This window comes from Podarcis tiliguerta (genome assembly GCF_965153285.1).
Source record: "Podarcis tiliguerta genome assembly, chromosome: 7".
NCBI lineage: Eukaryota > Metazoa > Chordata > Lepidosauria > Squamata > Lacertidae > Podarcis > Podarcis tiliguerta.
In genome coordinates, this window is record NC_139540.1 from 62,576,450 (window position 1) to 62,602,513 (window position 26,064).

General features: G+C 45.3%; 1 protein-coding gene across 1 annotated transcript; it reads left to right on the top strand.

The window, feature by feature from the left end:
• The first annotated feature begins 359 nt into the window (after positions 1–359).
• On the top strand, positions 360–14,918 carry NRN1 (neuritin 1). Its single transcript, XM_083449718.1, has 3 exons — positions 360–771; positions 5,684–5,828; positions 14,120–14,918. The coding sequence occupies exons 1-3, from the start codon at positions 717–719 to the stop codon at positions 14,349–14,351; spliced, it is 432 nt and encodes a 143-aa protein (XP_083305844.1). The 5' UTR covers positions 360–716; the 3' UTR covers positions 14,352–14,918.
• Positions 14,919–26,064: the final 11,146 nt, after the last annotated feature.

Sequence of the window (26,064 nt, forward strand, 5' to 3'; positions counted from 1 at the left end):
GGAAAGCAAAGGTGGGACTGCACTATGCTGGGGAGAGCGCAGGGCCAAAGGGGCCTGGACCAGGCGAGAGGAGGGGGGCGGGTGCTGCTGCGCTTTGGCGCCCGCCAAGGTGCGCCCTGAGGCCCACGCGCTCCCTAGAGGTCTTTCGGGGTCACTCGGAGCGCGGCGACTGCAAAAGGGGAAACCGTAATAGTGGAGAGGATCGGGGAGAGCTGGCTAAATCCAGTTTGCAATGTCTATAAATGGCGTTTCTCTCTTCCAAGGTGCACATTTTTTATTTTTGAAAAAAAATATCACTCAGTGTCATCCCTCACGTCAGGGCTGTTTGTGGGCGTGAGGTTGTACTTCCTCCGCCCCCTCCTAATGGAGTGAACCATTCCCTGCTCTGCCTTCCCTCTCTCCTTCTCGGTCTGTTTCTGCCCCCTTTCCCTCGATCTCTCCTCTTCTTCTTCTTCTTCTCCAGCTCGGTGTGCGTGTCGGTGTGTTGTAAGAGGAGGAAAGAGAAAAAAGAGGGGGAAAATAATTTTTAAAATAAAAAAGAACAGGGCAGAGCAGAAAGGAAAGGAAAAGTCTCTCGGCTGCTCGGAACTAGTTGGCAATGCCTGGGGTGCAACGGCCCCCCACATTTCCCCAAGTCACACTTTAAGGAAAGAAAGACAGGGAAGAGAAAGAGACACGAAAGATCTGCAGTCGCAAATGGTTGTACTCAATATAGGATGGGACTTAAGTTGAACGGCAGATACATTTCTCTGGTCCTCGCTGTGCAGCTAGGTAAGTGGACTCACACTTTCTTATGGAAGCAAGGGATTGGGGGGGGAGGATTTTGAAAGGGGGGGGTTGCCTTCAAATGCACCAAAGTATGCATGGAGAAAGTAAACCAAAAAAAAAATATGCAAAGCAACCCGGAATAGGCAAATTATTGCTGGCCAAAGATTGCCATTAATTTGTGACAAGAAGACTCTGCAATACGAGGTCTGCAGCGCCGAATGTCTCTCTTCTCGTTTTTGTTTGAGAAAACACAGTTTGCTGGTTGCTTCAAAATCTCTTCCCCCCCCCCCTTTAGTTCCCTTCCCCCTGCCCAAAAAGACCCCTTCCTCAATTGCATTGCTGTGTTGCTTATTTCTTGCCCCAAATATATTCGCACACGCACGCGCGCGCACAAAAAGCTTGCATCTCTGGAGGGCTGCATCCTATTTGTCCAAAGCTAAATTCATAACCCCCCACCCATCCAACCTCCGGGCCGAAAAATACTGTAATAAGGAAATAAATGGAGAGGGAAGAGAAATTAAGAGAGATTGGTACGAAACAATGTAATTCCACCACTTGGAAATCCGAATTTGCAAAAGGGGAGAGAGAAAGCAAGAAAATCAAAAGGCAGTTTGAAGTTTCTGTCCCAACTGCAATCGTTTTACAAAAGTATACTGGAGAGGAGGAAGAGGGAGCCTCTTGTATCAAAAGGTGAAGAAGGAAGGAGAAATCAAGGCGATCTTTGGCTAAGGTGGCTCGGGTTTTCTGAGCCTCTCTCCCTAAAAGATTTGTTTTAAAATACTTATATTTGGACGGGGGTTTACTAAAAATAGCACGGACTTCATAGCACGTTGGGGAGGGGGACGCGGGGCTCGGTTTGTCCCTGGTTTTGTTTGATGTGCTATTCAAGGGTCCTCTTTGAATGCTGTTGGGAGTTTATGCCTCGGAGGTTCCTTGGAAGTTAAGCATCACTTCGGGTTCTGCATTGAGCAACATTTAGAGGCGAAACCTTCTTGTTTTGCTGCGGTGGTAGGAAAGGTAAATTCGACTGGCAGCTTAACTGGGGAACGTGCCCTTCTACGTTTGTCGTGGATGTAGATTTAAAGAACTGCAACCCTCCCCCCCCTCGGAAACGCTCCCCTCCCCTCCAGCTCCCTGTCCCAAATCTGCAGATCTCGGGTTTATTTCACTTTCTCTCGCTCTGTCGCCTGTCTCTGCAGCTTTTGAGAAATAGAGGCGGCTGGGGAGCGGTGGGGGAAAGCGATCATTGTCGACTCCTGGAGTAATAATAATAATAATAATAATAATACAGACGAATAAATAATACGATCGTAAAAATAGAAGCAAGAATGGAATTAATTGCGTGCAGGGCCATCCTGGGAGTGTGTGTGTGTGTGTGTGTGTGTGTGTGTGTAAAGCTCCCCTAAGGTTGTGTCTTGACAACGTTGGAATTTCACTTCTATGTGCATTTCCTTATTAAGAAATAGCCTCTGCCTCTATGTCCGGCTAAGGTTATTTTCCAGGAAGAGACACGGCATTGCCCTTGTCCTCGAAATGAATTTGTCCATTTGTTTCATTTACCATTTGCAAGTCAGGATAGTCCTCATGCAGGAATTAGGAAGGCTAGAATCGGGGAGGGACACGCACACGCAAATATATGTATATTGTGTGTGTGTGTGTGTGTGTGTGTGTGTGTTTGTATAGGAAAGGGAGCTATGGAGATGGACTGATTGAAAAACAAAGCAGTCTTTCTGGCATCACTTTTCCCAGAAGGAATCAAAAGGTTTTGATTCCTCACAACATGACCATTAGACAATCCAAAATCTTGCCTAGTGTTAGACAATAACATAACATTGGGCTTTGAACATCTGGATATCGTTTCTATTGGCAGAGTGCTGGAATTTGGGTTTGTAAATGGGAAATACTATGAGTTAAGGATGTGTGTGTGCTTCAGAATATATGCTCTCCTTTGCGTGTTGATCCTGGTGCCTCGAATGTGCCTGAAACGGGTGACCTTTTGGGGCAAAAAAGGCTTGCTGAATGAGACAAGGCAGGAAAAATAGGGGGGAGATGAAGACCTTCTGAAAAACAGAAACAGACCTGGGAGGTGCAAAAAGAGTGCCCGTGCAAACTCGTACACACACATTTACACACGTGTCTGTGTGTCTGCCACACATTCTTGACATCTACCGTTCTTTTAGCTTCATTTAAAAAAAACAGCAAAAAGAGCGCAAGTCACGTGTGCGATTTGTACGCTGTTGTGAATGAGGTTTTGTCAACCTTTCATAAGAGCAAACGACCCTACATGATGGGCAGGAGAAGAGGGAAGGCGCTCTCCAAGGTGCTGATGGTTGTTCTAACGGAGCGGCAGGATGGTGGTCAGTTTCAGGAGCATAATGTTGTTTGCTACACGATCCCATTTCTTCCTGTGGCAGCCACTACCAGGTCAACTGAACAGGTGGGAGAGGAGAGGCGCTTATTCTTAGCACTCCTCCGGTTAGCATCGTCATTGCCACCCTTCACACTTGGTTGCAAGGCGGGGGGGGGTGTGAGGAAGACCGTCAAATACGTGGGCCGAAGACTTTCCTTTGGGAACATGCCCTTTCAGGATGCCTCAGCCGAGGAGAGACAGTTTTAAAACGCAAGGGCTCTCTCTCTTTCTTTCTCTCTCTCTCTCTCTCTCTCTCTGTGCGTGTGTGTGTGTGTGTGTGTGTGTGTTTAATAGGACGCGCTATACTCTGGGGATGGTCTCCTATGTGCGTTATTTGTTTGTAGGTTCCAGTGTGTGTGGCAGCCAATGTCTGCAGCCTCTACGTGTTTTGACGTGCTGGGGAGTGGGTTAGAGAAGGAGGGAGGTGGTTACTAAATCAGGTTAGCCATAAATCAGTGGGAGGGAGGGAAGAGGGGGGTTTCCACCGACACTCAGCATTGTGGACAGGACCTCTTTTATTCCAGAACCGATTTCCCCTTACACACACACACACAGCCCTTTAAATGGTTCGCTTCGATCCTCTCTAAAGAAGTGAAAAATAAATAAAAACTCTCTCTTCCACTTGCAATCTCTAATCTACGCTGTAAATGTCCCCGAGGCTGGGCAAGCGCACTAAGCGCACGGCGGAGGGGAAATGGATATTTTCCCTAACCCGCTTGCTTTGGAAGGCTGTGGCGTTGGGCAACGAGAGCCGCGGACGGTTTGCTGGGGATCAAGCCAGTGATCAATTAAACCAACAAGACGCTAATTCCCTTTCATTTGCTGCAGGATTGGTAGGGATAAAGCCCCCGTATGCTCCTCGCTATCAACACACCTGCTCCTGCAAAGCCAGAGACATTGCTGCTGCTTTTGATATGTGTGATTTTGTGTGTGTGTGTGTGTGAGAGAGAGAGAAAGCAATGTAGTCAATTCAACAGCGCGCAAGCAAAAATGACTCAACTACTCCCCACCCCGCTCACTCACACACTGACAGAGAGAGAGAGAAAGAGCGCGTTGCAGTGATGAAGAGAGAAATTTCACCACCTGTGCAATATCTAGACCCATTATGATGAAAGAGCCTTTTGCTTGGGTTGGGGGTAGCTTCGCTTTGGGAAAGCGTAGAATGAACAACGAAGTCCTTCAGATTAGTAGGTGTCCCCCCCCCCCCTTTGATTTGATGTCTGCTGCACCCAAAAGAGACGTCAGGAAGCCGTGTTTCTCTCCCCCCCCCCTGCCCCCAGGGAAGGGTCTCCAGGCTTCAGGCTTCCTGCAGATCTTTCAGAGCGACTTGGGGATTTCACTGCGAGAGGCAGAAGATGGATAGTGGAGAATCAGTGTCGATGATGTGTGTGGTGGATAGAGACAGCAGAGCAGACGCTCTTGGGGTGGCGGGGGAGAACTCAGCCAAGGCGAGTGGTGGAGAGATTAAATGAGACAGGGTGAGCCCAGAGGATGTTCTTCTGTCTCCACTTCAGTGAAAGAACCTGAATGGGGAAGTCGCGGACGAGGAGGAGGAGGGACCAAGAATAAGAGATTAAGCATGCACCGAACATGTCAACCTCCCTTTAGGTTCTCACTGATGCAAGTTACACATTAATAGGAATTCACATGCGACTAAGCAACTCACTGTTCTCCCCAGTGCATTGACTTGCATCCGCTATATCGCATTTCCAAAGGGGGCGGGTCTGTGGGTGCCCGTTCTTGACACAATTCTCACCATGCAACAGGGGAGGAAATAGGGGAAAATGTTTTCTTGCGGGAAACAATTTGCTGAAGAGAAGACCTACATGTATGCCTGGTGATTTCTATTCCAGACTTTTTCCCTCCACCAGCTCCATTTTTCACCATAAAATACCCACCAGCTTCAGTTTTTGAAAGGCTCTGCAGATTGCTACAACCTACTTGAAGGTTAAGTGTAATGATTATTAACTACCGCTAAACTGCTGAAATAAATTTGACGTTTTTTGAAGTTGACTTTTGCTTTTAAAAAGTAAGCGAAATTTAGAGAAACGGGGGAGGGGAGAGAAAGATTTTAAACTCCACTCCAAATAATTCAAAACAGTGTATCTTTAAGAAGATATTATACATATATATGGAACAGCTTGACAGAAATGAGGTTGCTATTATTATAAGTGATGCAACTGCATTTTATTTGTTTATTTAAGGGACACTTTAAAAAGAAGCGTCAAAAGACGGTTTGATATGTGTGGTCTCCATTTAAAATATATCCGGTCCAATTAAATGATCCTGGAAGTCTCATGACTTTTGTGATGAGAACAAAGCAAAGCAGATCCTCTTCCAGCTTTGAGACGCGTGTGCGCGCGCGCGTGTAGATGCGTGCGTAGATGAAGTGTGATGGATAGGATTGATCACAGTTCTCTGGAGTCGGAATTCAGGGTTGGGTATCGCGCGCTGTTTACCTTGCTAGGAGCTGTCCAGTTGACTTGGTGCTGATCTGTTCCCCAGCATACCTGGTGCAAGCAGTCAGAGCAGCGGGCAAGTGCGATGCGGTCTTTCAGGGCTTCTCGAACTGTGTGCTCAAGATGGGCAATAAGATTGCCACCTACCCTCAAGACCTGGACGACAAGAGAAATCTCGAAACAATCTGCCGGTAGGTGCACCTCTTCTTGTTATGGCTCTTCACGGTGATTCTTTACTTTATAACACTGTATACGTATGTGCGTGTGTTTTGCGGGGAGTGGGGCTTTGACTTTTTGTTGAGATCTCTATGCTACTGTCATGTGAACCTAAAGCTCTGTAGCCAGACAAAAGACTACCAGTTTGCCAGAGGAGTTGTTCTTTCATGTGTAGTTTGCTTGCACGCTGCACAGGCTTAATCCTCAACAGACTGAAATGCTAAGCTAAGTATAACCATGCAAAGCACGCATGGATGTTGGGTGCAGTCTTCACCCTGTTAATGTAAATGGCAACAACCTCGTCCTTTTAATACCCCGATGTTAAGCACCTAGAAGTCCGTCAGAATTCAACGGGATTTGCTTCCAAATATGTGTGCATTTCATATCTCGGCTCTCACTAGGCCCTGTTACAATTAGGGGTTTTCAAATTATTGTTATTATTCTGATACATTGTGCGATGGTTCTTCTATTTTCCTTCTGATTTCTTTTTGCTAGTAACAATAATCAGCAGGACAGTATTCACGTCCCTGCCTGCTCAATTAATAGCGTCATGCACATAAAATGCATAGGAACAACAACTTTGCTTCCACTCCCAAAAATTTTGGTATTGTCCCTCTGAGGTTTGAAACGGTAGTTTTCAATGCCTGAGACAAGGCTTGCAGCAGAGGTGTCCAGCTCTATTGTCTCCTTAGCCCACTAGGAAGAGCTTTTAACGGAATGGGTTTATTCTATCTGAAGGTATGATGAGGAATAGCTACCCAAAATGAGCGAAAGGGGGTGGATAATGCTTTAAAATCCTCCCGAGGGCTGGTAAAGTTTTAGAATGTGATGTAAAACTGCGATGTAATCTCACAGTGCACCGCACTATAATTTCAGTACAAATGTCTGCTTTGTCATGCCATGTGGTCACTTACTATAGTGTTGTTTTGTGCGTGTAATGTAATACAGCCCATATTAAATTGAATCGTGATAATGTGGTGTTGTGTTGGGATCCCCACCCCACCCGTTGCAAGAGTTGCTGCAGTTAAGGTTGCCATGTGTCCTCTTTTTCCAGGACACGTTCTCTATTTCAGGGGTAGAATCTGAGACAAAGTTGCATTCATTTGCTTTGAATAGCCGTCATAGCGTCCTCTTTTTTTGCCCTTCAAAATATGACAACCCTCCCAAGCCTCCTTATAGGACATCCCTTTAGAATTCGTATTTTAAAACGAAGACATTAAAAAGTTTCAAACTGCAACTGAACAGCCTGGTGTGGTTTTTGCAAGCCATTTTTGGAGCCCCGAAGGCGCTATAGATGCAAGTGGTCTTGTTTCCCGTGAGGGAACGAGAGAGATCATATTTCTACAGGGCAACCGAATCTAAATCCCAAACCAGTGGACAGACTGTGTGCGTAAATTTGCCTTCCACCTTCTCGCTGCTAAGCAAAATTCGAAGACAATATTTCATTCTACCAAAATGTCTTGAGTTAGGTTGTCCCATTCCAGTCCACTATTTGGATGGGAAGTTGACACGCAGCCAAACCGTTTTCATGTTTCCTTGAGAGCAAGCCCCTCTCATTTTAACTGGACTTAACATCCAAGTCAGACTGTAATGATCACGTTCCACAGAATCAAATGAAATTTGTTTCCAACACCACGGCAGCAGCCTGACACTTTAAACTGGTTTTGCTGGGAATGATACCGTTGGATTTACTGGGATTTACTTCTGAAAAAGCCTGCCTATATAGAATCGGACGGTAAACGTGCTGAGGCTTTCAAGTCTTGATGGCTTCTGCAAGGCTTAATTGGACACCGAAACTTAACTTGCTCGAAATATATAAAAAAAAAAAATATGCTGAAGGCATTGGGACTAATTCCCTGTTAAATCCGAGTACCCATCGGCTTGAATCCAAAATTACTTCCTCTTGAATTGTGTGGGCGAGGATAAAAGCAGCTCAGATCAAACTGGCCTGTGTATTTACCTCAAAGGTAAATTCATTCATTTAGAAATTAGTGCTTTTGAAATCACTGTTTAGAACTGGGTTGCATCTAGGCGGTTTTATTGGTTTTATTTTTGTTAATGGGGCGGAGGAACAGTGTAGTTGATTATAAAGATGGGAGCCGAAATTCCAAAGAGAATTGCCCATTCTTCCCCTCTTCCTGCAAAATCCAACGTCCCACCTCGCAATATAATAGCGAGGGATTGCCTTTTGCTTTCTATTCCTTTCCTCAGGACGTTTCGTATGACTGACTGGCATTCCAGCTAGACCTCTATCTATATGAGACAGCAACAAAATACTCTGGTGTTGGCAGCAACATGGCGCGGTCCTGGTGGGGAGAAATCGAAAGATACCCCCTTCCCTCCAATCCTGAGAAACGCCAGCCACCGCCCAGCCATCATAATGTACATTCAGCGGAGACATTCGCTGCCCCCGCGCGCAAGACAGCAACTCCCGCTTCCCAGCCGTGTTGGAAACCTCCGTTGTTTCCCAGAAAATGTCTGCCTGGGATCCTGCTTGACAGAACAACTAGTTAGCTACAAAAAATACAAAATAAGGGAGCTGCAGTATGCTTGGCGCGAGACAGAAAGGAAGTGGGGAGCAGAAGCAGGAGGAGGTTGGAGGAAGAGGCGCCCCCACCAACACACACACACACACACACCCCTCTTGGCCTAGATTCTGGAGTCAGAACCCCTCGCAGCTCCACGGATCATGCGCCTAGATTCTAGAGAGGTCGCCTCCTCTCTCCCTCCCTTCCTCCCTTCTCTGTGCGCACGCTCTCTCTCCTCTCTCTCTCTCTCTCTCGCCCTTGTGTGTGTATTGAAAGAAGCTCAGGGAAGATTTAGTTTTCCTTTGGGAGATGCAATTACGGCAGAAATACAGTAGAAGAGGCGCCCTCTCCAGCCTTCACGCCATCTCCATGCCTCATTATTTATTACAAATGCAGCCAGCGTTGGACTCCACGAGACCAGTCCCGAGTGCTCATAAATTAGAGTTTGCGCCACGTTTCCACACACACACACACCGCCCCCCGCCCCAATCCATCCAGAGTAATAGCCAGCCTTAGCCAAAACGCCTACATTTGGCAACGGGGAGGGTTAGGGTGTTGCTGTTGGGTTTTGTTCGTTTTAAAATCCTTTGGAGCGGAGGGAAAGAACAAAAGAGCCCTTATGTAGGCACTTACCTGTGGATGCCGGCCTCGATCAGGAGGCGCCACTCTGCTCTAAAAGGCAACTCTGCGGCACAGCTGGGACGGGATGCTATTGTTGTTTGTTCTGCAAAAAGGAATCGGTTCTAATCTTGGAACGGGGAGATGGTCAGCTTGCAAGTAGATTAGGTCAGGCGCGCAGGCGGTGCGTGCTCATTATGGCAAAGGAAAGGGGCATATTACATAACACACACAGGCAGAGCTGAGGAAAGGAATAGGGCTGCCTAAAAGCAGTCAGTGGGAAGAGCTTGTGGGTCAGAACTGCACGCTCTGGGGAGCATCAGATTACACCGAAATGTTCCAGCAAGTTAAGAGACCAGTGGTGGCAGAAAGGCACTCTGCACATGCTCCAAAGACACCCATCATTTTTAGTGTCATAGAATTGTAGAGTTGGAAAGGGACCCCAAGGCTCTTCTAGATTCTTGCAATGCAGGAATCTTAACTAAAACACCCAAGACAGATGGCCATCCAAATCTGCTTAAAAACCTCCAAGGAAGGAGAGTCCACAACCGCCTATGGGCGTCCATTCCACTGTTCAACAGCTCTTGCTGTCAGAAAGCTTTTTCTGGTGTTTAGTCGTGTTCACAGCAAACCACCCTGTCATTAAGAGAAAATCTGATGACTAAGCCATGGTGACTTCTAGCTCAAGTGAAGCCCGCATTCGTACCATCAATGACTGGTGGCAATTTAGTAGGTTCAGCCATTCACACATTCAAGTATTGGGGCCATGGGGGAGGCGCACTCTGCCTCTATATGCACCAGCAGCCCCCAAAACAGGTCACACTGTTCACCCCAACCTCTTAAGAATAGTTGATGTTATTAAACATATCTGAAAGCAGAAACAACAGCAAGCAAGGATGCCAGCTGTGAGCCATCATCAAGTTCACCAAAGAAGGCCAAAATGAAGGCCCCTACAGTGGTCTCTCTTCGGTTCATATAATCATAGAATTGTAGAGTTGTAATGGACCCCAAGGGACACGGGTGGTGCTGTGGGTTAAACCACAGAGCCTAGGACTTGCCGATCAGAAGGTCGGCGGTTCAAATCCCCGCGATGGGGTGAGCTCCCATTGCTCAGTCCCTGCTCCTGCCAACCTAGCAGTTCGAAAGCACGTCAAAGTGCAAGTAGATAAATAGGTACCACTCAGGCAGGAAGGTAAACAGCATTTCCGTGCACTGCTCTGGTTCGCCAGAAGCGGCTTAGTCATGCTGGCCACATGACCTGGAAGCTGTACGCCGGCTCCCTCGGCCAATAAAGCGAGATGAGTGCGGCAACCCCAGAGTCGGTCACGACTGGACCTAATGGTCAGAGGTCCCTTTACCTTTTAATGGACCCCAAAGGTCATGTGGTTCAACCCCTTCCAATGCAGAAATCTCTGCTAAAGCATCCATGAAACCCCAAACAGAAGTAGGCACTGGACTACAATTCCCAGTTTCTGCAGCCTGCTTAATCTGCCAGCAACCTGATCCTAAGGACAACTAGCTTGGAACTTGGAATGAACTTCTACTGAGTTAGCATTGGCACTCATTCAAAGGCACTATGGTTCCTTGCCCAATATATATATATTCAGACAAAGGTGAAGGTTGGGATGGGAAACAGAATTGCTGCCAGCACCTTTGTCCAACCATTAAAATAGTCCGTCAAATGCTCATAAATATGACAGTGTTTGCCATGTAGATATTGCCATAAAATAGGTGGCAGCATTGACACATCAGGATCCTTCCAAAGCATTGCTTATGCCCTTGACTTAAGTGTTTCATGGAATGTGCCTACTGACCACCCTCCAATGGATGGAGCCATGCAACTGATAGCCGCTGGGCAACTTTGTAGGAGCTTTGTGGCTCTCCAGTACATGTTATGTTACATCATGTTTTTGTGCAGAAATTATCCCTGTACCTTAATCAACCAAGTGCACTTGGACTTTACATGTGAAATCCCCTTGCTATAAATGCATCATTATAATTCTGTTTGTGCAACAAGCTTTAGAGACCATTGTATATACCATTTTTGCAGGGGGTGGGGGGACGGACCACTTGTTATTGTTCTATGCTTGCTTCCTTTGCCCCATTTTGCTAATGTAATTTGGACACTGACAGTGGGGGGAGGGGGAAATTTTTTGTTTGAAATTCCCCTTTTAGGTCTTTTATGGTATATTTAGTTTTTATTTTACCAGCTTCTTTCCCACCACAATAAACTTCCCCCCGGTTCTTTAGTTTAGTTCAATCCAGACCAAATGACGTAATGCAGAAATATGTGGTTTCTGATTCTTGTGTTTAGAATACTGAGGTTTAAGCACATGTCTACTCCTAGGGTTAATTAAACCCCAATTAAATTCCTGTTACACACACACACACAGGCTCTCAGGTTATCACTCAAACTGGTTTCCCAATGTGTGGAAGGGTATCAAGCTTTAATGCTAAGAAGACTCAGATTTAGTACCTGTTTTCAGTATCAGGACTTAGCCCCAGAATATGTGAAGTAATAAATTACCTATTTATTTATTTATTTGGATTTATCATTTACATTTATACCCACCCTTTCTTCCAAGGAGATTAGGACAGCTAACACAGTTCCCTATCCCCCATTATATCCTCACAAGAACCCCATGAGGTTGGTTAGGTTGAGCAATAGTGATTTTTTTTTTTTTTACTTATTTATTAATTAAATTTGTATGCCACCTTACATCCATAGATCTCAGTGCAGTTTACAGCAATGACAGCCCAAGGTTACCCAGTGAGCTTCATAATAACAGACTTCCAAGAGGGGTGGTGGACTCCTTCCTTGGAGGTTTTTAAGCAGAGATTGGATTGCCATCCGTCATGGATGCTTTAGCTGAGATTCCGGCATTGCAGAGGGTTGGACTAGATGACCCTTGGGTCCCTTAAAACTCTAAGACTCTACGATAATAATAAAATTATTATTAATGTGGAATGCCCTCCCAGATGATGTCAAGGAGATATATAACAATACAACTTGTAGAAGACATTTGAAGGCAGTTCTGTATAGGGCAGTTTTCAATGTTTGATGTTTTATTATGTTTTTATATCTGCTGGAAGCTGGCGGGGGTGGCTGGGACAACCCAGTCAGATGGGAGGGGTACTAATAACATCATCATCATCATCATCATCATCATTATTATTATTATTACTTGAGTCCTCCAATCCTGAACCACAATTCCAATGCAATTGTAAATTAAGGCAGTTTGTGATATGCTCGTAAGAACTACTTTTTTAAACTCAGGAACTCAGCCCTGGAACATTAGAAATTATAAAGAAGACTATCCCTTTGAGCCTACGCTGAGTGCATTCCCATCGCAATTGGGGAATTACACCTCTCCACCCCCCACATCAGGGACGCCAGTGGTGCTGTGGGTTAAACCACAGAGCCTAGGACTTGCCGATCAGAAGGTTGGCGGTTTGAATCCCCAAGACGGGGTGAGCTTCCGTTACTCGGTCCCTGCTCCTGCCCACCTAGCAGTTCAAAAGCACATCAAAGTGCAAGTAAATAAATAGGTACCGCTTCAGCGGGAAGGTAAACGGCTCTCTGCGCGCTGCTCTGGTTCGCCAGAAGCGGCTTAGTCATGCTGGCCACATGACCCAGAAGCTGTACCCTGGCTCCCTCGGCCAATAAAGCGAGATGAGCGCCACAACCCCAGAGTCAGCCACAACTGGACCTAATGGTCAGGAGTCCCTTTACCTTTACCCCCCACATCCTGCCCCACCAGACACACTTTAAGGGAGGGAGACAGTGATTACAAAGCCCCTTTTATTTCCTCAACTAAACATTGGGAGAGAGAACCTCAAGACATCTATCATGTCTACATATCCACAGCATTGCGATTGGAAGGCTGAGGAGACCCTCATAGTGCAGCAGTCCTCTGCATGAAGAAGGTCCTTAGTATAAACCCTCCCATCCTCAGTTAAAAGAATCTGTTTGGATACAGGCTGTTGCACTCAATAGACTCTTCTTATGTTCTTAGCAGCAGAGGCTAAGAAAGGACTCTGCTGAGACACTGAAATGCTACCACCAAGTCAGAGTAGATCTTCCTGAGCTGGCCTATGTATTGAAAATGGGCTGAAACCCGGTGAAACAGATTCTAACTGATAAGATTAATTGATGGGCCCATTAACAGATGAGTCTATCAATAACGAATCTGCATGAGAATGCAATGTTTTCTGAAGCAAGGAGCCCATTCCACTGTAGTTTGACGATGCACACATGAACTCTACAAGACATTGTTTTGGCAGAGCCATTCCTCCTAGGTGGGTGGGTGGGAATGTCACTCTTACGATGAGTTCTGCCATCTGCTCTTTGGGTAAGAACTTGTACCACAAACATTACTTTGTATTTTTTAAAACTCTGCTGTCCAATTATGGGGGTGACATTGCTCTAACTTACTCATTGAGTAAACACCCAGCGCTGACAGGGAACTCGCTTTCTCCTCCTGTTCTGCAGCCAAGAAAGGCACTAATCCCAAGGTCGGCAAAGTAACCTAGGGAGGAAGAGGAGCAGCTCAATGTAGACAGAGCATGCTCAGTAGCCCTGGAATGTTGGCTGTTGCAGGTGGGAGGGAAACAGTGGGTGGAATGGAGTATCCTGGTAAAGGGAATGGCTGGCTGGCAGGAATCACACACAAACCTAGGAAGCTACCATATACTGAGTACAGTGGTACCTCGGGTTACATATGCTTCAGGTTACATATGCTTCAGGTTACAGACTCCGCTAACCCAGAAATAGTACCTCGGGTTAAGAACTTTGCTTCAGGATGAGAACAGGAATCATGCTCCGGCGGCGCGGCGGCAGCAGCAGGCCCCATTAGCTAAGGTGGTGCTTCAGGTTAAGAAAAGTTTCAGGTTAAGAATGGACCTCCGGAACGAATTAAGTACTTAACCCAAGGTACCACTGTACATCCAGCTCAGAGTTCCCTATGCGTCACAGGGGTCTTTCCCAGCCCCACCTGAGGAGAGGATGCTCTCCTATTAGAGATTAGGCCTGGAGGGAGGGAGGGCCTTGTGACAGCCGACCATTCCTGACCGACTTCTGTCCTTTGTCTTTTTTCCCCCTCACCCCCTTCTGTGCTCAGGTACTGGGACGATTTCCATGCCTGCACCCTCACAGCCCTCACGGATTGCCAAGAAGGGGTGACAGACGTCTGGGAAAAACTGAAAGAGAAATCCAAAAAGCTTGACTACGAAGGCAACTTGTTTGTCCTGTGCAGCAAAACACAGCGGGCGGCTTCATCGGTGGTGGCCTCGGCCTCCCCTTTGCTGCTGGTGGCTCTCTCGGTGGCCCTGGCGACGTACTTCTCATTTTAGAAGGCCGGCCCCCCCTGCCCCGCACTTCGTGTAGAGCACGCCTGTCCACATGACGACGATGACGTTTCCTCCTCGCCCCACCTCCTCTTCCTCCTGCCCACCCACCTTCTTCTTCTCTCTTTCTCCAGGAACTGGATTTACAGAGGAAAAGTCTCCATCTTTTTTGCTTTGGGGGAACGAGGGGAGGGGGAGATCCGTTGCGAATTCTCCATGACGCCCGCCATGACACCCACCTGAGAAAGGTTTGGGGAGGAAAGAGAGAGATAAACGGCCGCCACCAAGAACTACCACCGCCACCACCGCTCTGACGAAGACAAGAAGCACGTTTCTCTCTCTCTCTCTCTCTTGGCCTCCCTGGTTTCTTTTGCATTCTGATGATTTGCCAAATGGTACCAAATGGCAGGCCTCCAAGCCGGCCAACAGCCAAAATCGGACCTCAGCTTTATGCCTCTTCTTCTTCTTCTTCTTTAGACCAAGGTCAGCAGGAGCCCTTCTTTCTTGTGTGCAAAAAGAAATCTCAGGAACGGCCTTCGAGCCACCACCGAATACTCCTAATAAAATAAAATAGCGTTAATAGGTAATAAGAGTAATAATAAAACTAGAATGCTAGTGAGGACACTGCTTGCAGCGACAAACGGAGGGGCTCTTCTGGGAAACATCGACGGGGAAGGATGAGTTGAGCGAGGAAATGTAAAAGGAAAAGAAGAAGGGTTGGTGAAAAACAAAGGAAAGGGAAGAGGGGGGAGGGGGAGAAGGGAACCGGAAATGGATACACCTTCGCTTGGCCACAGGCGGGAAGAAGCACCCGATGGTGAATTAACCCACAGACGATCATCTTTCCTTGGGAACTCGTGTTTTCTTTTGTTTTCCAAGAATTTTTCCGGCCATTCCACTTTAAAGACGTAAGACTCCCCGCCCCCCTGCCCTTCCTGATGGTGTGGCTTAGGGGGGCAGAGAGAAAGCGAAAGGACAACCGAACGAGGGAAAGCCAAGAGGGACAAATATTAAAAAGGCGATTTCGCTGAGATGACCTAATGAATGCTGCTGAGTTTGCTGAGAGTTGAGCTTTACTTAAGAGTCAAGGCATTTTTTTCAATTGTCACTGCCTTTTTTCTTTTCTTTTCTTCTTTTCTTTTTCAAAGTTTCCCCCTCTTCTTTTTTAGGTGTTCCACCATTGACGTACGATATCTTAACTATCCAACAGTGTAGATCACAGGGGGCGGGGGGAAGGGGAGGGGGAACGTATACGTTAAGGTAAAAAAAAAAAATTAAATTAAATTTAACACACAGCGTAATGGTTTTTTGGGGGGAAAGTATTAAAAGAGCCTTGATTTTAAAAGAAAAAAAATGTAATTTAAGAAAGTTTATTATAAAGTCAATTCAGCAAAAAAAAAAAGTTATAAAAGATTTGCTACAAAGTATAGAAAAAGGTATAAAATAAAATTATTGTTTGAAATGAGGATGCAGTTTTATTTTTTAAGAAAAGGTGAATGTATATTATTATATATAATTTTATTATTATTATAATAATAGTATATATAATATAGAATATTATATTATATATAGTTATTGAAATGTGCTTTCTTCAAGTACATGGAGTAATGGTTTACTAGAGCTTAGCGAGACGCGGGGCAGGTTTTAAGAGGTGCAAGTGGAGAAACGCGAGAATGCCAGATTCTCACATGCGACAAGATTTTTTGGTGTGAAGGGAATAAGAGTCACCCTGAAATCGATGAGATCAGAATGAAGGCTTAACTCTTGGGTTCTTACCTAGCTGTGTTGAGAGTGAAGCTGATGGTACTTTTTGTGTGTGGAAATAAATGCAGAGCTTTGTTTATGTTTATGTTTAATATTTATCACTATAAGGTAGTTTGCGCTCCCTTTCTCGGAGTTCCGGGGGGAGGGTTTATGGCTACATCTCCAAAGGGCCCGTGGTTTATAAAGATGCTAAAAGAATGATGAAAAGCCACCTTCAAAAAGCTGCCTTTTTTAATGGGATTTCCACAGCGAATCCTAAGCAGGCTTCTATGGAAGCGGCACCTCATTGAAAACAAAGGCTCCCATTTCCCGGGGGGGGGTGTTAACCATTGGAGTGCCATGCTATCAGAACCATAAGAGACAGTGATCCCCAACTTGGGGGGGGGGGTCACCCGGTTTCCCTTCTCTAGACCTTTGGGACTCCATCGCTTTGAGCCCCCAATCCCTAACATGCTGATGAGATGGGGGGGGGGCGTGACGTGAGGTGAGGTCGCCGCCCTAGACTCAGTTACCTGGGAGTAAGTCTCAATGAACTCATGAGGGCTTACTTCTGTGTCGGATGGCCCTGTAAGTCCCATTGATTTCAGCGGGACTTTCTTTGGTGTGGACATGTTTACCAGCATTGCACTGCCCTTACGAGGGGTTGTTTTTTTTTGGGGGGGGGGGTAGAGCGTATAGACATATGCTAATTGAAATTAATAACTATATTGTCTACCCACCCGGGGTGCGACTTAACAGTCTTCAATAGCACTTATCATCTTTATTATACACAATAACTCGAGCTGTTATTTTATATACTGTGTGTGTTACAATGTAATATAATATACAATTATAATATATAAGAAAAATCTAATATACAATAGTATATTTTTCCATTTTATTGCCTTAAAAGGGGGACCACAATAAACCTTCTCAAAATACAAGGCTGCGTGGATGTGTGTGCTTAATATACCCACGAGCAGAACTCACTGTGGTCAGTTTTGCTTCTTCTAATCCTGGAAACGATGCCCCTGGATCTGTCGACAAGACTAACAAATGGGGGTGGGGTGCATATATATATATTGGTTTATTGTGGTCCCCTTTTAAAGGCCATAAAATGGAAAATATATTATTGTATATTATGTTTTTCTTATATATTATAATGGCATGGTATCATATCACATTGTAATATATATATATATATATATATATATATATATATATATAATATAATAATAATATAATATAATATAATATAATATAATATAATATAATAATATAATATAATATAATATAATATAATATAATATAATATAATATAATATAATATAATATAATATAATATAATATAATATAAAACTAGAGCTGTTAAGTGCTATTGAACACTGTTAAGTGGCGCTCCGGGTGGATGGACAATCCAGTTTCAGATAGCATGTGTCTATCTATCTGCTTGAGGTTTGCCATTAGCTCTCCTAAATACCTTCTACTTACATTGTAAGGGGAAAGTAAGGGCGTCTTTCCCCGAGACCTTTACCAAAGGAGTAACTTCTCCCACAAAGGCTCAAAGAGCACGCGAGTGTCTAATGGCGGACTCCTGCACATGTCTACTCAAAAATTAGTCCCATTAATTTCCATGGGACTTGATCCCAGACAGTTATTTTATGTATTTATTATGAAATTTGTATACCGCCCTTCACCCGTAGATCTCAGGGGGGGTTCACAACATAACGTTACAATATTAAAAACCCAACATACAAAACAAAAAATAAGAACAAAACAAAGCCAATAACCCCCCCCCCAAAAAAAAATAGGCTGCTAAGCGGTTTACAAAATATAAAAAACAAGCTGGATTCAAACTTTATACATAAATATCCATATTTAGGATACATAGTAACACAATCCGCTTAAAACAGGAGACTTAAATTCAGAGATTAAGGGGATGCCCGCGCGCATTTCGTTGTTTCATTTAGCCCTGCTGGTGTCCTGAGTTCGAATCCTTTGGTGAAGGAATGTGGCTCGGCGGTTCGATCCCCAGATCTCCAGGTGGGAACCCTGGAAAGCCGCGGCCAGTCAGATCCAGCAAAACTAACGTGGGTGTGGACCAATGACCTGCCTCTGTTTAGCTGCTTTCCATGTCTTCCCCTTTCCCCAACGTTTTGATCCAACCCCACCCTCCATTTATTATCGGCTTTGTGGTGAAGGGCAGCGGGCCCCATTTTTATAAAACGAAAACCCTGGAGCTTGGAAGCTGATCTTGAGAATTCTTCCGGAATTAATTAAGCTTCAGTTGCAGTTGGGGTTCGGGAAGGCCTTATTGATCCGGTAGCAAAAAGGAAAAACCTCGCCTATTTATTGCATCCCGGAGCCTCTATGCAGAATCAAACGTAAATATGGTGGTTTCGTTTGTGATTTTGGAGAGAGGCGAATGTCTGGGCACGGAAAGGAGGCGTGCTTATTACGTGTGTTGTGTTTGTAAAGATCCCTGCTCTTTCCCTCGCCTGCTTTTAATCTGCTGTGCGCGACGATGTCTCGCGGTGGAGGGGATTAGAGAGGCACGCGCACGCACGCGCGCGCCATAAAAGCAAAGCAAGGTCGTCTTGGCGCAACGAGCCCTTTCCTTGCTGAACGTGGCGCATTGCAAGCGCCGCGGCGCGAAGTGTAAGCAACGGCTAAACGTAACAGCCCATAAATCAAGCGGGGGGGGGGAGAGGGAGTCAATCTGCATTTCCCCCATGGGTTGAATCCCAACAAGATATGTGCCCAGGAAGTGGAGCCAGGTTGCAGGCAGCGCCAGACTTGCAAGCGTTGCGCATTCTTCTTCACCGCCTTCTCCTTTTTGGTAATGATCAAATAACAGACCGTCTGGCCCAGCTTCGCAGCCAAGAACAAGAGTCTGGGCTCTCCAGAATTTCTTCTTCTTTTCTTCCTGCACCCACGGCCCGCCCACCTTGCGGGTGGCAACGTGGCCTTGTCTTTCCCCCCCCTACTAGATGTTGCTTGAGATCCTACGACGCACAGCGCAATCCTAAGCATGCTCGCCGTGGTGGAATTGATTGGTTGGTTGGTTGCTAACAACCAGATTTCGCCTTTGCAAATGTTGGCGATCCCATCCTATGAATGGATTCCCTAGAGTCGGGGCGACACTAGGAAGGTTTTGCAAAACCAAGATGCATTGTTAAACGTGCCAAAGAGGACGAGAAACTGCTGCAACGTGACCGTAGCACCTTTCTATGCACAATAATTGTATCTTAGTAATAATGATGCCAAGAATGGCTGGAAGGGGAGCGCAAGTCAGTAGACGCGACTCTACCAAAGCTGATGCCATAATAAATTGGTTCGTCTTTCAGAGGCCACGAGACTCATTGTCGTTTTCATATGGGTGCAGTTATTCTTTAATAATGACAATAACTGTTGCTGTTAAGATTTTAATTTTAACTCTAGCTAGTAAAACACACACAGAGGGAGAGAGAACAGGGGGAACTGATCTTCCCAATCTCCAAGCAAATACTCTTTGTAAAAATAATTTTCGCTGGTGAAAGTAAAGGGACACTTTTGGGGGGCTTTATGATGCTTTTATATGTGTTGGAAGCTGAGTACTACTACTACTACTATTATTATTATTATTATTATTATTATTATTATTATCATCATCATCATCATCATCATCAAACTAGTCTTGTGCCCAATAATAATAATAATAATAATAATAATAATAATAATAATAATTTCCCAAGACTAGCCAAGATTCAACAGGGTTGGGACCAGGCAGAGTTTCCTGCTTAGTCCCCAGACAGCCTCTCAGCAGAAAAAGGAATGCGGGGTGGGTTAGGGTTAATTTGGATGGGTAGAGAGATGGATGGATTAAAAGATGCTGTGGGAATAATGATGGATGGGCAGAACTTGATGATGGAGTGTAGAACGAGAAAAGAGGGACAGAATTAGATCAGACTGATGACAGAAACAGATAGGCGCCTCTTCAGAGCGGAGGTACATTTCAACGTGACCCTGCCCATGTCTACTCAGAAGTAAGTCCCGCTCAGGTCAAGGGGACTAACCCCCATATTTGTTGTTCAAAGGACTGCAACCACATTAGCCTTAAAGGGGGCGAGGAGGAAACCTGCCCGTTTGGAGACCGGGTGGAGATTTCATTTTCAGGAAGAAGAAGGAAATAGGCGCAAGCTCTTCCAGACTCTCACTCTCTCTCCCTCCCGGGATCTTTCCTGCCATGGAAATACAAAGAATCAGCAGTAGGGAAGGGCTTCAATAAAGGGTCGATCTGCATCTCCTCGGTGTATTTCCGAGCGCGCATGAATTATGAATAACCCACCTTCTCTCGCTCTATAATTAGAAACCACCCGATTGCCAGCGAAGATTCGTGTCTACGGATGTGCGATATATATAGATATATAGATATATAGATATACAGATATATGTGTGTGCGTGTGTGTCAAAAATATATATAATATTTGATATATATAAATGTGTGTGTGTGTGTGTGTGATTTGACAAAGCAGCTGGCCAAAAGCAATAATTTCCCATGTAATTTCGGAGGAAACTTGGAGGATTTCTGTTTTATTTTTTTACTAGCCGATTTCTCTTGTGTACAGTACAGTGTCTTGCGTTGGATATGTGTGTGTGTGAGAGAGAGAACATTGCAGGAGACGTCTGGTGGTGGGCGGAATGTCTGGATTCCGAACGTGTAATCGTTATTTATGCAATATATTTTTTTGACCGGGAGATTGTAAATTGCTCCGGTTTTCGTAGCAGTCTTCCTAGAAGGTGTTTTTCAAAGGGGATGGGGTGGGGAAGGCAAACAAGGATTTGTTCAATACAAGAGGGTGGGGGGTAGCGGCGCTCCCCCGGGGAAATCTCCCCCCCACCCCATTTCTCTGCTGCTTCCATCTGCACCACCAGCACGCAGATGCGGCTTGTGCAAACGACGACAAGCTTTTGCTTGCCTGCCCCCAAATCCTTGCGCTTATTTTATTTATTTATTATGAGAGAGAGAGAAAGAGAATAAAGCACACAAAGCCATTTTAAAAAAAAAAGGATCAAGGAATAACGGGGAACGTATCTGGATGGGTCTGGATCCTGAGTTTATATTTATGTCCTATGTTTTGGGGGGGGCGGGGGGAGGAAGAGGAGGAGGGAAAGGGGCAGGGTGGTGCAAAGAGAGAGAAGAAAAACAGGCAGGCAGGTTATAAATAAGGCATTCCTACGTTGCCTGCTTGTTGACTTTCCATAAATAGCGAGGACGACGCCCACGCCAGCCTCTGATGAGAGGGGGCGGGAAGACGAAACGTCCAAATTAGGAGATCAAAGCTGGAACCGAGCCAGGAAGGAACCACCGCAGGCACGATCTACTAGCAGGGAAATTTAAATGGGATCCTGTAGTTCTTTCACGCTCCCGCCCCCCCCCCCAAATTCTTTTTCTGTAAAAAAATAAAAATAAATACTATTTTTCTCCTCCTATTAGCAACCACCAAAACAGCTATAAACACGTGTAGTGGGTGGATTTAATAGAAACGAAGCGTTTCATGATCGGATCACGATCCCCCCTCAGAATCACCACCTATAAAAGGATGGTTCTCGCTTAAGAATAAATACAAGGCTATAATCTGTTTCAACTGAGATCTGGCAGCCTACTCAGTGTATTTATTTTAAGCATCTCTATCACCCACCTATCCTATCACATTTGTTTCCAACAATTATATTTAAATTGTCAAGGAGGGGGAGAATACATGAAGATTTAGAGTGTGGCTGCAAACAGCTTGGGTGTCAACTTTTTAACAGCAGAAGGATAGGCAGAAATTAACAGTGCAGCACCATGCAGGTTTACTTGGAAGTAAGTCTCAGGTGGTTTTAGGGTTGCAGGCTAAACAGCTGAAACTCATCCCCCCCCAAGACACATCACTGGACTCATCCAGGGAGGGGGAAGGAATTTCTTAATTTATTCAAGTGTTTCTGTTAAAAGCAGAGGACAAAGTCCAGTTAAAAAATTGACAACCTTTCCACCAGATGCTTTACGAGCAGATTACGTGGTCTTCTTCCACTGGAGGAATCCCAGTATTCATCCATTCATTTCTTCATATTCATTCATTCAGCAATTAAGCAAGCTAGCTGCAATTTATGTGCTAAGTAAATTATAATATTCAACGTGAGTAATAGCAAATCACAACAAAACCTTTCGAAATCAAAATAAAGCCCCAACACATACAATGTTAACATCATAAATCTGAAGTATAGAATAGAACAAAACTGTAGCGTTGGATGGGACCCCAAGGACCATCTAGTCCAGCCCCCCTACAATGCAGGAAAATGGAGGCATTGATCCCACAATCATGGTGTTATCAGGACCACGCTCTAAACTGTGAGATGCATCATCACTGAAGCAGTCAACTACAACATTTCCTGTTGCCTAGAGTGGACACACAGGGGAATGTGGCTCCAGACAAGGAGGACTTCCTGTCGTACCTGCTCTGGAGCCTCTTCCCCTTGTGTGTGACCAGGTAGATGGGTGTGACCCTAGTTGACTATGTAAAAGGGCTAGCCATGTAGCCACCTTCCCTTTTTTCCATTTTCTCTTTTCGGACTTCTCTCTTGAACCTCCTCTTCTGGCTCTTAGCCAGCACATGGCTCATCCTTACAGAGGACGGAAGCCACAGGGTAGAAAGTCTGAGGCCTAGCTCAGACTTCACATCTCTACAAATGTAACTGTGACCACAAGATAAAACCTGCCTTCAGATTACTGCTGTGAACTGAATGTAAGTAAAACTTTACTCTTACTTTTAAAGAAGACTGTTGTGTTGTTATTATTTTAAGAGGGAAATAAAGGGGAAACTTACCAGGAACAATCCAGACTGGACAAGCCAGACTGGGTTGCTTAACTCAAATTATTCTAACGGAACCATCAACTTGCTTCCAGCAACCTGCAAGTGAATGTGCTCTGCTGCTTGCTCACTAGAGTGAGTGAGGAGGGATAAAACATAATCAATATATCCTCTCCTACCTTCCTCAACAGGGACGCGGGTGGCGCTGTGGGTAAAACCTCAGTGCCTAGGACTTGCCGATCGTATGGTCGGCGGTTCGAATCCCCGCGGTGGGGTGAGCTTCCGTCGCTCGGTCCCAGCTCCTGCCCACCTAGCAGTTCGAAAGCACCCTTAAGTGCAAGTAGATAAATAGGTACGCTGGCCACGTTACCCGGAAGTGTCTTCGGACAGCGCTGGCTCCCGGCCTCTTAAGCAAGATGAGCACGCAACCGCTGAGTCAGACACGACTGGCCCGTAAAGGGCAGGGGTACCTTTACCTTTACCTTCCTCAACATTCCCACATACCCGACTGAGCTAACCAGTCTGTTGTTATATTTATAGGCAAATTTGGGGGAATGGACACTGCTGACATCCCTGGGATTTTCACCAATGTGAACAGGCATTTTACAGCTATTCCACTGTGTGGTGCAGACCCAAGACATCTTCACCCATTACAAAACCCCTTCACAGAAATGCAGACTGTGTGAGAATAATCACACCATCTATTCCTACCATTTGGAATGGGGGGAAGGCTGGAGGATGCATATAAAAAGTGTGCCACCATCAGCACCTATGATGAGCCACATACAGGTTGCATATCAATTCCTACACTGAAGTGTGCAGAACAGCCAGCATCCAAGTCCTCTGCCCACCCAAGACACCGGTGGGTATTACATTGTTAGCCCAGGAGGGATGAAGGCCCATCCCTCCTGCTTTCGAAAGCAAGCAGGACACACTAATTGTTCTCCACAGCAGGTGGGAAACCAGAAGAGCGAAGGGATGGTTGGAAGAATGTTAAGAAGGCACCAGTGCTACATATTGACTTGCTTTCTTTAAGCGAAGGGATGTGTCTCCAGTGCTGCCTATAGGACTTCCACTCCCATCTTCCCTAATTCACAGGGCCAGCGATTATGGGAGTTGCAGGACACCAAATGTTTGGGGGGCCACAGTTTCTGCACAGAGCACTTTATGTCTGTATTATCTCTGTTATACTGCTACAAAGACCTGCTTTACTCCTGTGTGAGATTATCAGATTTTTAAGGTTTTGGGTTGATTTTGGTTCACAGAGGGGTAACAAGCAGCCTCTCTGAATCGGCGTTTGGGCTCAGGGTTGGTTTCATCCCCTGGACAGAATGGAAGGGAGCAAAATTAGAGCAGCATGGAGCACATTAGGTGAGATGAGGCGGAGAAGCCGTTTTGCATTCCTGAGAGTGAGCTGCTTATAATGCAGGACAAATGCAGTATTTGCTGACAAGAAGAATATGCTACTCGCATGGCTAGCCTGCTGAAGAGTACATCTCTGACAACAAGTTTCTATGGCTCAGTGGAAAACATGTTGGACTCGCTTGAAGCAGCAAGATCTGGATTCAAATCCCACCTAAGCCTTACTGGGAAGACTGGGCAACTCACTGGGCCTCAGCCTCAGTTCCGCATAGGAACATGTTGTCTCTTGTGAAGACAAATATGAAGCATTTTTAAATTTGACAGATGACTGTTAATTATTGTTTTAAAGAAAGGGGGTCCATCAGGGGTACCAACTTGAATAAAATATTGTAGAGGCCCAGGTGATCCCCCCCCCCGTAATCAATCACATGACGCAGTGCACACATACCATTTGAATGGGAATGTCTATCAACTTTGTGGGGGCCTGGCCCCCTTATATATATATTTTTGTATTTTATCTACAGCCCCTAGGAGTTGGCTCCTATGGGGTCAACAGCATCAGATGCAGACCCTCTGAGTGTCCCTATTTTCTAGGGACAGTTCAAGATTTACAGAAGCAATCCCAGTTTCTGATTTGATCCCGAAATGTCCCACTTTTTTTTTTAGGATGTCACTATTTTTATTGGAGAAACGCTGGAGGGTATGGAGTTATGCAACTCCCGAGCCAAAGAGATCAGTAACTGTACAACCTTTAGAAGACATCTGAAGGCAGTCTGCACTGCACTGCACTGCACATGTTTGCACTGCACTGCACTGCACATGTTTAATGTTTTATTATGTTTTTATATATGTTGGAAGCCGCCCAGAGTGCCTGGGGCAACCCAGTCAGATGGGCAGGATAATAATAATACTAATAATATTAATAATAATGGAATAGGATGTCCCTATTTTCATCAGAGAAATTGTTATGTACTGAGTTGAATAGGATCCAAAATGCAGCAGTCTGATTGATCCTAGAACAATAGGATCCAGAATGCAGCAGTCAGATTGGTCTGCAGGAGCCACCCAATCCAACTCCGGGTGGAAGTCAATCCACAACCTGATTGGCCTACAGGAGAATCCCAGAATTAGCCAATTCCACTGTCGAACAGCTCTTACTGTCAGAAAGTTCTTCCTAATGTTTAGGTGGAATCTTCTTTCTTGTAGTTTGGATCCATTGCTCCGTGTCTGCTTCTCTGGAGCAGCAGAAAACAACCTTTCTCCCTCCTCTATGTGACATCCTTTTATATATTTGAACATGGCTATCATATCACCCCTTAACCTCCTCTTCTCCAGGCTAAACATGTCCAGCTCCCTTAGCCGTTCCTCATAAGGCATCGTTTCCAGGCCTTTGACCATTTTGGTTGCCCTCCTCTGGACACGTTCCAGTTTGTCAGTGTCCTTCTTGAACTGTGGTGCCCAGAACTGGACACAGTACTCCAGGTGAGGTCTGACCAGAGCAGAATACAGTGGCACTATTGCTTCCCTTGATCTACATGCTATACCCCTATTGATGCAGCCCAGAATTGCATTGGCTTTTTTAACTGCCATGTCACACTGTTGGCTCATGTCAAGTTTGTGGTCAACCAAGACTCCTAGATCCTTTTCACATGTACTGCTCTCAAGCCAGGTGTCACCCATCTTGTATTTGTGCCTCTCATTTTTTTTGCCCAAGTGCAATACTTTACATTTCTCCCTGTTAAAATTCATCTTGTTTGTTTTTGCCCAGTTCTCTAATCTGTCAA